The 15645-nt window shown below is 43.8% G+C and overlaps 1 protein-coding gene across 1 annotated transcript in view; it reads right to left on the bottom strand.

Annotated features, from left to right (window-relative positions):
• The window catches only part of LOC137325103 (collagen alpha-1(XXIV) chain), a 423963-nt gene that overhangs the window by 75102 nt on the left and 333216 nt on the right, over positions 1 to 15645 (bottom strand). The window contains exons 42-44 of the mRNA XM_067989822.1: positions 15156 to 15209; positions 7427 to 7480; positions 6782 to 6835 (exon numbers count right to left, since the gene is read on the bottom strand). Of these exons, the coding sequence (XP_067845923.1) occupies positions 6782 to 6835; positions 7427 to 7480; positions 15156 to 15209 (162 nt within the window). The remainder of the gene's footprint in view (positions 1 to 6781; positions 6836 to 7426; positions 7481 to 15155; positions 15210 to 15645) is intronic.

Below are 15645 nucleotides of genomic sequence, written 5' to 3' on the forward strand. Positions count from 1 at the left end.
TGCACAGAGTATCCAGATGTTTATGCAGTAAGCCCTCACTGTCTGGGCTGTTTTGTTGTGCTCATTTCCCATGGTGGTCACGTCAAAACTTGATGCCAAAATTACATCAGCAGCCTGGATCAGGCTGCAATTGATTGTATTGCCATTTAATGTAAATCGCGCGCTGGTCATAAAAGGAGAAAGATGTGGAGAAAATACAGGGGATCCTGGTCGTACCCGTTTCTTTTGGGCAACAATTTTACTTTGGAGGACCAATTTCGGGCATGCAAATCCTCGCGTCCCACCGCCCCCACCCACCCCATCACCTTGGAATTGCACCGGCTGCCGATTTGGAAGCCAGCAACTGCCAAGTGCCCAGGGCGTCCTCTTGCAACAGGTGTTAGGTGCTTTGAATGTGCAAATCAGGGGTCCTAATGCCTGTTTTAGGATCCCGCTCGAAATTCGTCATCAACCGGGAGGAGCACGAGCTCGCTAAAAGGCAAGTTAACATTGTTATACTTTCGTTTCACAGTGGAGTGCTCCTCCTGGCTCCACAAAAATACTTAGGGGCCGTTGCCCACCCAAGCTCACCACCCCCCCCCACCCCATGACTCCCCCCCCTCTAGTTCACCTTCCGCCCCGCCACCAACCCCCCTCCCCAGAACTTACCTGCGGGCCTGCCCTGCGAGGGATCTGGCTGAGTTTCCCAAGGTAGCTGCGTCGGGACGCCTGATTGGCATCTGCAGCAATTGTGGTGATGAGGCTTGAGGCTCAATTTGCAGCGAGCCTCAGGCCCCCGTTTCCCACCATGACACCCGTTTCGTGCTGGTTTCCGGCGCTGCTCAAATATCTCGACCTACGTCTGTTTTGGTGAGTTTCCCCTGCAACCCATCTCCCCTATTGGCACTGCCAGTTTGCCAACGAGGTAGCTGGCACCAGCGACTTCTTGTGCACTTACACAGTTTGCTGGCAGTCTCCAGATTTCAAACTGGCCATCACTATAAGCAGGTCTGTATATTTTGTCTTGGGATCCAAATAACTCTATTGCTACAGACCTTAATGGTAGTTGCTTGAGTGGAGACTGATTACTTGTGTCAGAGGACAGCATTGCGAGGAAAGACTGGACCAACCTGGCCTTTTCAACCTTGAAAGGAGTTGACTGCCTGGAGACCTCATAGGTGTACATGAAATAACAAATGGTATAGAAAAGGTAAACCCGGATAATTTCTTCAAATTAATTTGTGACAGTATCGGTGCTGGGTCCGCTGTTATTTGTTATTTATATTAATGATTTGGATGAGAATTTAGGAGGCATGGTTAGTAAGTTTGCAGATGACACCAAGATTGGTGGCATTGTGGACAGTGAAGAAGGTTATCTAGGATTGCAACGGGATCTTGATAAATTGGGCCAGTGGGCCGATGAATGGCAGATGGAGTTTAATTTAGATAAATGTGAGGTGATGCATTTTGGGAGATCGAATCGGGCCAGGACCTACTCCGTTAATGGTAGGGCGTTGGGGAGAGTTATAGAACAAAGAGATCTAGGAGTACAGGTTCATAGCTCCTTGAAAGTGGAGTCACAGGTGGATAGGGTGGTGAAGAAGGCATTCGGCATGCTTGGTTTCATTGGACAGAACATTGAATACAGGAGTTGGGATGTCTTGTTGAAGTTGTACAGGGCATTGGTGAGGCCACACTTGGAATACTGTGTACAGTTCTGGTCACCCTATTATAGAAAGGATATTATTAAACTAGAAAGAGTGCAGAAAAGATTTACTAGGATGCTGCCGGGACTTGATGGTTTGACTTATAGGGAGAGGTTAGACAGACTGGGACTTTTTTCCCTGGAGAGTAGGAGGTTTAGGGGTGATCTTATAGAAGTCTATAAAATAATGAGGGGCATAGATAAGGTAGATAGTCAAAATCTTTTCCCAAAGGTAGGGGAGTCTATAACGAGGGGACATAGATTTAAGGTGAGAGGGGAGAGATACAAAAGGGTCCAGAGGGGCAATTTTTTCACTCAAAGGGTGGTGAGTGTCTGGAACGAGCTGCCAGAGGCAGTAGTAGAGGCGGGTACAATTTTGTCTTTTAAAAAGCATTTGGACAGTTACATGGGTAAGATGGGTGTAGAGGGATATGGGCCAAGTGCAGGCAATTGGGACTAGCTTAGTGGTATCAACTGGGCGACATGGACATGTTGGGCCGAAGGGCCTGTTTCCATGTTGTAACTTCTATGAGTAGGACAAGGGGATACAAGTTTTAACCAGCAAAAATCAAATTTAAGTCTGATGTCTAGAAATAGTTCTTCACACAAAGAGGAATCAACAAGTCTGAGAAGGAGAGTGGAGCCAAAAAAATCTGGAATTAATTAAGAAGCATCTGGATACTGTGATGGGGTGTTGAGGGGGACTGAAGGACTTTTCCGGCTGGATGATCAAGGATGTGCTGAATGGTATTGCTCAATCATGTCTTTCTTGTGATGTTGCACGTGCTCGCAAAGTCAGTTATCCTCCTAATGTCAACAACAACAACTTGCATTTATATAGCACCTTTATCGTAGTAAAACATTCCAAGGCGCTTCCCAGGAGCGATTAGCAAACAAAATTTGAGACCGAGCCACATAAGGCGATATTATAAGGTGTACATAAGGTGATCAAAAGAGGTAGGTTTTAAGGAGCGTCTTAAAGGAGGAGAGAGAGGTAGAGAGTTGGAAAGGTTTAGGGAGGGAACTCCAGAGCTTAGGGTCTAAGCAGCAGAAGGCACGGCCGCCAATGGTGGAGCGATGAAGCGATGCGCAAGAGACCAGAATTGGAGGAACGCAGAGATCTCGGAGGGTTGTAGGGCTGGAGGAGGTTACCGAGATAGGGAGGGGCGAGACCATGGAGGGATTTGAATGTGTAAGGCATCCGAAACAAAACAGGGGAACTGGAGGCAATAATTCATAGCAAGGAGCCAGATGTGATCGGGTTAACTGAAACATGGCTACATAAAGAACAGGATTGGCAGTTAAATATTGCAGGATATAATGTATTTAGAAAGGATAGGGAAGGTAGAAGGGGGAGGGGTAGCTGTACTAATTTGAGACAACATCATGGCAGTAGAAAAAAGGGACATAAGTAACATTAAGATAGAAATAGGAACATAGGAACAGGAGTAGGCCATTCAGCCCCTCGTGCCTGCTCCGCCATTTGATAAGATCATGGCTGATCTGTGATCTAACTCCATATACCTGCCTTTGGCCCATATCCCTTAATATCTTTGGTTGCAAAAAAAGCTATCTATCTCAGATTTAAATTTAAATAGAATCCATATGGATTGAGACAAAGGATAAGAAGAGATCAATCACATTAATAGGGATATTCTACAGACCATCTAATAGTGGAAGGGAAGTGGAGGATGAAATATGTAGACAAATCTATGAAATGAGTAAAAAACATCGAATAATAATCATGGGAGATTTCAACTACCCCCAAATAAACTGGCAAGAAGAGGTAGGGAAAAGGGAATGGAGTTTTTACAGTGTGTACAGGACTCCTTTTTTACCCAGTGTGTGAGAAGCCCAACAAGAGATGAATCACTGCTGGATCTAGTAATGGGAAATGTACCAGAGCAGATAAGAGAAGTAAGCGTAGGGGAACATCCAGGCAATAGCGATCATAATTCAATAAGGTTTAAAATAACGATTGAGAGACATAAGTAAGACAAAGATCAAACTAATAGATTAGAAAAAAGCTAACTTTGAGGGGATGAGAATGGAATGAGGGAAGTTAAACGGGAAAAAAATGTTGACAGACAAAGAAATAGAATAGCAATGAGAAATATTTAAAATGGTGATCAATGGAGTTCAGGAGAAATACAGTCCTCTAAAAAAACAAGAACAAACTAATGAAACACCATGGATGAATAAAGAGATAAAGGCAAAATTGAAATGAAAGGAAAAGGCATACTGTAAGTACATAGACAATGAAGGAGAGGATGACAAAAGGGAATACGAAGAGGTTAGGAAAGAAGTAAAAAAAAACAACTAGGAAAGCAAAGAGGAACTACAAAATTAAATTATCAAGGAATATAAAAATAAATAGTAAGGTATTCTACAGACAAATAAATAACAAAAGAAAAATCAGAATAGGGATAGGGCCATCAAGGGATAAACAAGATCAGAAGAAGAGATCAAAAAAGACATAAAAATATTTAAGACAGAAAGGGGGGAGATAATTGATAAACTAATCAAACTTAGAAAGGATAAGACCCTTGGTCCAGATGGATTGCATCCACAAATATTAAAAGACGTCAGGGAGGAGATAGCAGAGGCACTATTATATATATATATAGAAATTCATTAGAAATGGGAATAGTGCCAGAGGATTGGCAGACAGCTAATATTACTCCTATATTTAAAAAGGGAGATAGAACAAGTCCATGGAACTATAGACCAGTTAGCTTAACGTTGATGGTAGGAAAGATTACTCAAAGATGTAATAGAAAAGCATCTAGAGAATGAAAATAGAACAAAGAATAGTCATCATGGATTTCAAAAGGGGTCAGGCTTGACCAACCTTATTGAATTCTTTGAAGTAGTAACAGAAAGATTGGACAAGGGTAATGTCGTAGATGTAATATATTTGGATTTTCAAAAGACCTTCGATAAGGTACCACATTGTAGACTCATGACTAAGGTCAGAGCATGTGGAGTCAGGGGACCCATAGCAGAATGGATAGCAAGTTGGTAACAAAACAGAAAACAGAGAGTAGGGGTTAAGGGTATGTACTCAGACTGGCAAAAGGTGGGAATTGGTGTTCCACAGGGATTGGTGCTGGGACCACTGTTGTTCACTATTTACATTAATGATTTGGATTCAGGAATCGGAAGTACAATTTCAAAATTTGCGGATGACACCAAATTGGAGGGTATAATTAATGCAAAGGAAGAATGTGTTCAAATGCAAGAAGACATTAATAAACTTGCAGAAAGGGTGTGTAATTGGTAAATGAATTTCAATATAGATAAGTCTGAGGTAGTGCATTTTGGTAGCAAGAATAAGGAGGCCACGTACTACTTGAATAATAAGAGTCTAAATGGGATAGGGGAGCAAAGGGATCTGGGGGTACAAATCAATAAAAGTAGCGACACAAGTTATTAAGGCCATAAAAAAGGCAAATCAAGCATTGGGGTTAATTTCTAGAGGGATAGAATTGAAAAGTAGAAAAGTTATGTTAAACTTTTATAGAACCTTGGTTAGACCACACTTGGAGTACTGTGAGCAGTTCTGGTCTCCATATTATAGAAAGGAATAAGATCCATTGGATAGGGTGCAAAAAAGATTCAAAAGGATGATACTAGAACTGAGAAGATATAATGTGGAGATGCCGGTGATGGACTGGGGTTGACAATTGTAAACAATTTTACAACACCAAGTTATAGTCCAGCAATTTTATTTGAAATTCACAAGCTTTCGGAGGCTTCCTCCTTCCTCAGGTGAATGTTGTGGAAAACATTTCCACAACATTCACCTGAGGAAGGAGGAAGCCTCCGAAAGCTTGTGAATTTCAAATAAAATTGCTGGACTATAACTTGGTGTTGTAAAATTGTTTACAATTGAGAAGATATACTTATCAGGAAAGGCTGAACAGACTGGGGCTCTTCTCTCTAGAAAATAGAAGGCTGAGGGGTGACTTGATAGACGTCTTTAAGATAATGAAAAGGTTTGATAGGGTAGACATAGAGAAGATGTTTCCCCTTGTACGGGAGTCCAGAACTAGAGGTCATAAATATAAAATGGTCGTTAAGAAATCCAATAGGGAATTCAGGAGAAATTTCTTTACCCAAAGAGTGGTAAGAATGTGGAACATTCTACCACAAAGAGTAGTTGAGGCAAATAGCATAGATGCATTTAAGGGGAAACTAGATAAGCATATAAGAGAAAAAGGAATACAAGGTTATGCTGATAGAGTTAGGTGAAGTAGGGAGGGAGAAGGCTTGTGTGGAGCATAAATGCTGCCAAAGACCAGTTGGGCCGAATGGCCTGTTTCTGTGCTGTAGTTTCAAAGTAACTTGATATAACTAGATGAAAATAAGGGTGAGAATTTTAAAATCGAGGCATTGCCGGATCGGGAGCCAATGTAGGTCAGTGACCACAGGGGTGATGGGTGAATGGGACTTAGCATGATACGGGCAGCAGAGTTTTGGATGAGCTCAAGTTTACGGAGGGTGCACGGTGGGAGGGCGGCCAGAAGAGCATTGGAATGTCCCCATGGTTGTGTATGGTTCTTAAGAACCCACTCCAGGTCTGCAATACTGATATTGCAGAAAGCACCCTGCTTACTTCACATAATTATCTTGTGCTTGCATTGCAGAATGGTTTCTACAATAGGCAGGTCATGGAACATCTTTTGAAATTGTGGTTTGTGACTTTGTAGCTTGCAACCATACATTCCCCAATGGCTGGGGGAGAATCCATACTGACCAGCAAGTACAAAGCCACTTTAGCAGCATGCAGAGGTAGGCTCAGGCTGACGATGGCCAAACATGTTACTGTTGGGGTAGCAACGTTGCTGCAGGCATGTGGAGAAAATAATTCTTCTGGTGATTTGTACAGTCTTCTACGGTAGCAGAGCCACCATATTTACATTGCCAATTTGCCAACAAGGTAGCATATACATACGCAGCATTAAGCTGTCTAATGTTACTCTTGCACTAATATGCCAAAAAGAATATTAACACCTGCTATTATCTCAGCTGTGGACCTTCTCGACACTAGTAGCATTAGTGGGGCCCATTCTTAATTTTGACTGGTGTACATACCATAGTTCCCTTTTCTCCTTTAGGACTTGGTATTCCCAATTCGCCTCGATTTCCCTGTATGGAGGAAAAGCAAACAATATGCTGACATGAATTTAGAGTATTTTAATAGCATAGAAAGAAGAACTTGAATTTATATAGTGCTTTTCACAACCTCAGGATGTCCAAAAGCTCTTCACAGTCAATGAAGTACTTTTTTGAAGTGTGGTCACTGTTGAAATGTGGGGAAATGCATCAGCCAACATGTGAACAACCAGGTCCCACAAACAGCAGTGAGACAAACGACCAGATAATCTGATTTTAGTGATGTTGGTTGAGGGATAAATATTGGCCAAGGCACTGGAAGAACCCCCCCCTGGCTCTTCTTTGAATAGTGCCACGGGATTTTTTACGTCCACCTGAGAGGCCAGGTGGGGCCTCGGTTTAACGTCTCATCCGAAAGACGGCATCTTCAGCAGTGCAGCACTCCCTCAGTACTGCACTGAAATGTCAGCCTGGATTACGGGCTCAAGTCTCTGGAGTGGGGGGGTTGAACCCACGACCTTCTGAGTCAGGCATGAGTGCTACCCATTTGAGCCAAGGCTGACACCTAACATTATATTAACTGTATGACCATGTATTCAAAGTTTTGTTTTTAAAAAGCCATACCGGTGCTCCTTGCTGTCCAGCAGCCCCTCTAAGTCCTGGTAAACCTGCATAACCCTGTAGATTTTGGGCACAATGGTAAAACATTTATCAGGCATACATCCAGGAAATGCATTTTTTAGTGCAGTCAAGTCTAGATAAATGCATAAGTATTCAAAATGTTTCTCATCAAATCCATTATGGTGAAAGCTACAGCTTTGTGGTTTTCCTGGAAAAATGGATGAACTTGTAGAATGTGGTCCATAAAAGTACTGGTAGAAATCCTCAAATCCCACGCAATAAGAATGGAATTTGAATTATTCGGTCTGTGTGATTAGTGGCCCTCCTTATGGGTTCTAACATGCTTCGTAAGTAGGGACTGCAACAACAACAACAACAACAACAACAAAAAAAACGTGCATGTATACAGCGCCTTCAACGTAGTAAAACGTCCCAAGGCACTTCACAGGAGTGATTATCAGACAAAATTTGACACTGGGCCACATAATAGACAGATGTCCAAAAGCTTGGTCAAAGAGGTAGGTTTTAAGGAGCGTCTTAAAGGAGGAGATTGATTCCTGGGATGAGAAATTGAGTAGAATGGGCCGATACTCTCTGGAGTTTAGGAGAATGAGAGGCGATCTCATTGAAACAAATAAGATTATGAGGGGGCTTGACAGGGTAGATGCTGAGAGGCTGTTCCCCTGGCTGGAGAGTCTAGAACTAGGGGACATAGTCTCAGGATAACGGAGATGAGGAGAAATTTCTTCACTCAAAAGGTTGTGAATCTTTGGAATTCTCTGCCCCAGAGGGCTGTCGATTCTCAGTCGTACTCAGTCATTGTATATTCAAGGCTGAGATCGATAGATTTTTGGACTCCAAGAGAATCAAGGGATATGGGGAGCGGGCGAGAAAGTGGAGTTGAGGTCCAAGGTCAGCCATAGTCTTACTCAATGGCAGAGCAGGCTCGAGGGGCCATTCGGTCTACTCCTGCTCCTATTTCTTTCTTATGTTCTTACGAGAGAGAGGTGGAGCGGTTTAGGGATGGAATTCCAGAGCTTAGGGCCTAGGCAGCTGAAGGCACGGCAGCCAATGGTGGAGCGATGAAAATCGGGAATGCGCAAGAGGCCAGAATTGGAGGAGCGCAGAGATCTCGGAGGGTTGTAGGGCTGGAGGAGGTTACAGAGATAGGGAGGGGTGAGGCCATGGTGGGATTTGAAAAAAAAAGGATGAGAATTTTAAAATGTCTTGGTAATGGAGCGGATATGAGGTCGGAAGCTCATCTCAGGGCCACGTAGGATGCTAAGGTTGCGAACGGTCTGGTGCAGCCTCAGCCAGTAACCAGGGAGAGGGGGGAGTGGGTGGCTAGGGATCGGAGTTGGTGGCGGAGACCAATATTTCGTTGGAGCAAATTTTTCTTATCCAGTACTGGATGTTGGATAAGCAGTGTGACAAATCAGAGACAGTGGAGGGGTCGTGGGAGGTGGTGATGAGATGGAGCTGGGTGTCGTCAGCGTACGTGTGGAACCTGACGGCGTGTTTTCGGGTGATCATTGTAATGGTGGCAGAATAAGGAGCATCGGTGATGGCCAATAAAAGCTGACTGTACACTTGGAGGAGGGAAGGTAGCAGATACATTTTTCAGGCCCTTAATGTACCAAAATCACAAATCCATAGAACGAAAGAAAGACGGACTTGCATTTATATGGCGCCTTTTACAACCTCAGGACATCCCAAAGCGCTTTACAGCCAATGAAGTACTTTTGAAGTGTAATCATTAATGTAATGTAGGAAAACCCCACAGAATATGGGCTCAGTCGTGTCATGGATGTGGCACAGGACTAGCAACCCAGAGATTGCGAGTTCATTTTCCAATCCTCCCTGGATACAGGCGTGGTGCCGGAGGATTGGAGGACTGCTAACGTTGTACCATTGTTTAAAAAGGGAGAAAGAGATTACAGGCCAGTCAGCCTAACCTCGGTGGTGGGCAAATTATTGGAAACAATTAGGTTTACTAGAATGATACCAGGACTTCAAGGGTTAAGTTACGAGGAGAGATTACATAAATTGGGGTTGTATTCTCTCGAGTTTCGAAGGTTAAGGGGTGATCTGATCGAAGTTTATAAGATATTAAGGGGAACAGATAGGGTGGATAGAGAGAAACTATTTCCGCTGGTTGGGGATTTTAGGAGTCGGGGGCACAGTCTAAAAATTAGAGGCAGACCTTTCAGGAGCGAGATTAGAAAACATTTCTACACACAAAGGGTGGTAGAAGTTTGGAACTCTCTTCCGCAAACGGCAATTGATACTAGCTCAATTGCTAAATTTAAATCTGAGATAGATAGCTTTTTGGCAACCAAAGGTATTAAGGGATATGGGCCAAAGGCAGGTATATGGAGTTAGATCACAGATCAGCCATGATCTTATCAAATGGCGGAGCAGGCACGAGGGGCTGAATGGCCTACTCATGTTCCTATGTTCCTAATTCTGAGGGACAGTATTAATCGCCATTTAGAAAGGCACAGATTAATCAAGGGCAGTCAGCACGGATTTGTTAAGGGAAGGTCGTGTCTGAATAACTTGATTGAATTTTTTGAGGAGGTAACAAGGAGGGTCGATGAGGGTAGTGTGTTTGATGTAGTCTCCGTGGGTTTTAGCAAGGCTTTTGACAAGGTCCCACATGGCACATTGGTCAAAAAAGTAAAAGCCCATGGGATCCAAGGGAAAGTGGCAAGTTGGATCCAAAATTGGCTCAGTGACAGGAAGCAAAGGGTAATGGTCAACGGGTGTTTTTGTGACTGGAAGGCTGTTTCCAATGGGGTTCCGCAGGGCTCAGTACAAGGTCCTTTGCTTTTTGTGGTATATATTAATGATTTAGGCTTAAATGTAGGGGGCATGATTAAGGAGTTTGCAGATGATACAAAAATTGGCCGTGTAGTTGATAGTGAGGAGGAAAGTTGTAGACTGCAGGAAGATATCAATGGACTGGTCAGGTGGGCAGAAAAGTGGCAAATGGAATTCAATCTGGAGAAGTGTGAGATAATGCACTTGGGGAGGGTAAACAAGGCAAGGGAATACACAATAAATGGGAGGATACTGAGAGGTGTAAAGGAACAGAGGGACCTTGGAGTGCATGTCCACAGATCCCTGAAGGTAGCAGGGCAGGTAGATAAGGTGGTTAATAAGGGATACTTTCCTTTATTAGCCGAGGCACAGAAAAAAAGAGCAGGGAGGTTATGCTGGAACTGTATAAAACACTGGCTAGGCCACAGCTTGAGTACTGTGTACAGTTCTGGTCACCACATTACAGGAAAGATGTGATTGCACTAGAGAGGGTACAGAGGAGATTTACGAGGATGTTGCCAGGACTGGAGAATTTTAACTGTGAGGAAAGATTGGATAGGCTGGGGTTGTTTTCTTTTGAACAGAGGAGGCTGAGGGGTGATTTAATTGAGGTGTATAAAATTATGAGGGACCTAGATAGAGTGGATAGGAAGGACCTATTTCCCTTAGCAGAGGTGTCAATAACCAGGGGGCATAGATTTAAAGTAATTGGTAGAAGGATTAGAGGGGAGTTGAGGAGAAATTTTTTCACCCAGAGGGTGGTGGGGGTCTGGAACTCACTGCCTGAATGGGTGGTAGAGGCAGAAACCCTCATCGCATTTAAAAAGTACTTGGATATACACTCGAAACCTACAAGGCTACGGACCAAGTGCTGGAAAGTGGGATTAGGCATGAAAGCTCTTTTTTGTTTGGCACAGACATAATGGGCTGAATGGCCTCCTTCTGTGCCATAAATTTCTATGATTCTATGATTCAAATCCCACCATGGAAAGGTGTTAATTGAACTCAGTGGTAGTTTGTAAGGTTTTAATGGTAATTCGTCAGTTTTCAAACTCATAAAAACCCAAATGGTTCACTGATGACAGTGAAGGAAACCAGCCACGCTGGTCTGGCCTACACCTGACCCCAGTCCCACAGTGCATGGTTGACTTCTGATGCTCTCTGAAGTGGCCGAGTAAATCACTCAGTTGTAAAAATAGTTGTTATGAAGCAAAGAGGCACATCTGGAGAACAAATATAACAAAAATAGCCATAGAGGCCGAATAAACCAGACATGTGGGCCCATTAAGGCCCTGCTTCATTACCAAGCCTACGTGAATGGTTACAGGATAACTCTATAACAGTACTGGACTACACTGGTCAAAACACAAGGGCCGTTTACTAGTTTCGAAATAGTTCCCAAAGTTTTGCATTTTCTCCCTATTCAGAGTAAGGTGGAGAAAATTGCATTTGTGTCATAGAATCATAGAATGAGGCCATTCGGCCTATCATGCCTATGTTGGCTCTTTGAAAGAGCTATCCAATTAGTCCCACTCCCCTGCCCTTTCCCCATAGCCCTGCAAATTTTTCCCCTTCAAATGTTTATCCAATTCCCTTTTGAAAGTTACTATTGAATCTGTTTCCACCGCCCTTTCAGGCAGTGCATTCCAGATCATCACAACTTGCTTCATAAAAACATTTCTCCTCATCTTGCCTCTGGCTCTTTGGTTCTTTGTCCTAGAAACTGTAAAATAAAAATAGAGAAAACTACTGCTAAAGAGCTTCACCATTCAGAAATAAATAATTCTGCACATAATTGGCACTCACCCAAACATACTGTATGTATCTAAGACCCATTCTTTGAATGCTGGATATCCAAATAAAATTGACTGCTATTTTCTGAATTAATCAAATGACTGGAGCTTGTACAGTCTGACATAATATATTGTGGCCACTGGATATAAGACAAGCTTTGAATTGTCTGTCTGCAATGCTTGTAGCATTTCTTGGACCATTGCCAATGGGGCACCGTTGCGGGGGTGGGGTGAGTGGGGGGGCCCGGGGATCTGATGGGAGAAACTGCAGCATCTGAAACATTTACTGAAGGGCAGCATTGAAACATCCATTAATAAATCTTGGGAGCATTTGTCTGTGAAGCCTCCATCTGGAAAGTTAACATCTGGAAAGGGAGGTGCTGGCAAATATCCTAGAATGAACCTGTCTTGCTGCCTCCCCCCACTTCCCCACCCTCCGACCATCCCTTATTGGGGCCGGAGAGAGTGAATGGGGTTGGTGTTAGTTTGGGAAGGGAGAATGAGCGGCCTATTCTGAAGATTACATAGAACGTACAGCACAGAAACAGGCCATTCGGCCCAACAGGTCCATGCCGGTGTTTATGCTCCACACGAGCCTTCTCCTTCCCTACTTCATCTGACCCCACTAGCATTTTCTTCTCTTCGTTTCTCCCTCTCTCTAGCTTCCCCTTAAATACATCTATGCCATTCGCCTCAACCGTTCCTTGTGGCTCCACATTCTAATCACTCCTACCAAAATGTAATACCTCACACTTATCTATATTGAACTTCTCTTGCCGATCAGGCGCCCATTCTGCAAGTTTATTGATTCAAGGGGCAATTTGAACTCCCTCCGTTCAGCAGAAACCGGGCGGAAGGGGAATCGAAATCCAAGCAGTCCACACTGCTCGTTTCCCAGCCCCACCCCAACAACCAAACCAATTATTTAACGTTGTTTCTTTGGATGTCCGAATGCCTTGGATAGAAGCCTCGTCTATATATATATGCAAATATGGGTCCTATCACTTAGAAAGGATCTCGATAATATTTAAACCGCCTACTGAGCGAGAAACTCACTGCAGATGTCCCACTCAGTAACACCTGGCGCTCACCCAGCAGGGACCCTTTAACGGTAAGGGTTAAAACTTTCTTTGTGGGGTCCAGAGGAGCGGAAGTACTCCACCAGGCCGGACAAAGGAAGTTTCGACCGGTTCATCTCTGGGCTCCCAACCCCCCATTCCCTCCTGCGAAAGCCTCCCTGACCCCCGAACACCGCTCCCCGCGACTGACCTGACTGCTGGCCTGGTGGCCTCTAGGCTGCCTGATTTGCATCAGCCCCCAAGTCAGCGAGCTGCCTGCCTACTTTGGGTGGGCAACTGGCCAGCAGGACGTTAGTGAGACCCAACCGTTAAAATGGACCGGAATGGACTTCCCACTTAACCCCAAAACCCCCCCCGCCCCTCCCACCGGCGGAGGAGGAAGCCCACGCGTCCTGCCAGCTTCCCAGTCAAGGAGTTAAGATTCCCCCCTTCAGTGTTCAGGGTTAGATGTAGATATGTTGCGTTATGAGGGAGATTTAAATCACACTTTTAAAGGGTTCCAGAAAAGGATCCATTTTGAATTAATTATCACTTCATCGTCACCACCACCAACAATGGGGGGGATTTTCAACAGCTGGACGCCTGTTTCTTGCCTGAAAAAATGGGCAACAGGCAGCGGAAAATCTGCTGGGCACTTTGGACACCCATTTTCCCGCTTGATGCTATTTTCAGGGAGGCCTTTAGGTGGGCGCCCAGCTTCTCCCACCCAAATCAGGCAGGAGGCTGTTTCAATGTGGAAAGTGGGAGTCCAACATTGGTTGCAGGACCACGATTGCCATGTTAAGGTACACATGCGTGTGACATGCCTTGTACACGCCAGTCCGGTTTGTACCAGGTGTTGAGCGATCCAGCCATTCAGGAATAGGCAAGGTTTTTCTTTTCAAAGATTTTGATGCATTTTTCAAGTGATCAGCAGTTGAAGGAGTGGGAAATTAATGAATTAAAATTGTATAGAATTGCATAGAATGTACAGCACAGGAACAGGCCATTTGGCCTATCAAATCTGGCCAATGCCAGTGTTTATGCTTCACATGAACCTCCTCCCACCCTTCTTCATCTAACCCTATCAGCATATCCTTCTATTTCCTTCTCACTCATGTGTTTATCTAGTTTCCCCTTAAATGCATCTATACTATTTGCCTCAACTCCTTGTGGTAGCAAGTCCCACATTCTAACCACTCTCTGGGTAAAGAAGTTTTTCCTGAATTCCCTATTGGATTTATTAGTGACTATCTTATATTTATGGACCCTAGTTCTCATCTGCCCCGCAAGTGGGAACATCTTCTCTACGTCTACCCTATCAAACCCTTTCATAATCTTAAAGACCTCTATCGGGTCGCGCCTCAGCCTTCTCTTTTCTAGAGAAAAGAGCCCCAGTCTTTTCAGCCTTTCTTGATAGGTATAACCTCTTGGATCTGGTATCATCCTTGTAAATCTTTCTTGCACTTTCTCCAGTGCCTCTATATCCTTCTTATATAACATGGAGACCAGAACTGTGCACAGTACTCCAAGTGTGATCTAACCAAGGTTCTGCACAAGTAAACATAACTTGTCTGCTTTTCAATTCAATTTTATCCCTCGAGAAATAAACCCCAGTGTTTTGTTTAATGGCCTTATTAAAAACCCCGTTGCTACTTTTAGTGATTTGTGTATCTGTACCCCTAGATCCCTTTGTTCCTCTACCCCATTTAGACTCTTATTTCCCAAGAGTATGTGACCTCGTTATTCCTCCTCTATGCATCACTTCACACATATCTATATTGAAACTCATTTGCCAATTACGCGCCCATTCTGCAAGTTTATTAATGTCTTCTTGTATTTTGTTGCAGTCCTCCTCGGTATCAACAACACCCCCCAATTTGGTGTCGCCCGCAAATTTTGAAATTGTACTTCCGATTCCCGAGTCCAAATCGTTGATGTAAATGGTGAACAACAGTGGTCCCAGCACCGATCTCTGTGGAACACCACTTCTCACTTTTTGCCAGTCTGAGTAACTATGCTTAACCCCTAGAATTAGAAACAATATAAAGAAATTACCTTGTAACCTTCATCTCCTGGTTCACCACGATCCCCATGGGAACCGACAGGGCCCTGTGAAATAGAACATACAGCATGCAAACAAATGTCTGTTGTACCCAATCACAAGTGATTAAATCATTCCATGTGCATGATTTTTGACGTTAGTTTGCCCATCTGTTTATACTTGCATCCCTCATCTTTTAAGGAATTATCATCCTTCAGTTTTAAATGCAATTGCTTTCCAGTGTCAGAACACATCCATATTATGATTGAGTATGAGAGCTCTCAGTTTATCATTAAAAATTTCCAAAACATCAAACCATTTCTGATGCTAAAGCTTGTTTTAATGTGAAACATTCTTCTATGTTGAAGCATTCTTTAACTGCTTTTATATTGGATCCAGAGTAAACTTGCTGGGTTCACTAAGGCCAGCTGCTGGAGAGAGCCTCGTGCAATAAAGCAGGTCTTCCCCGAGTCTGGGGCTGCGGCTGAGTGCGCAAGACTCAAG

The sequence above is a fragment of the Heptranchias perlo genome, chromosome 9, assembly GCF_035084215.1.
Source record: "Heptranchias perlo isolate sHepPer1 chromosome 9, sHepPer1.hap1, whole genome shotgun sequence".
Classification (NCBI taxonomy): Eukaryota; Metazoa; Chordata; class Chondrichthyes; order Hexanchiformes; family Hexanchidae; genus Heptranchias; species Heptranchias perlo.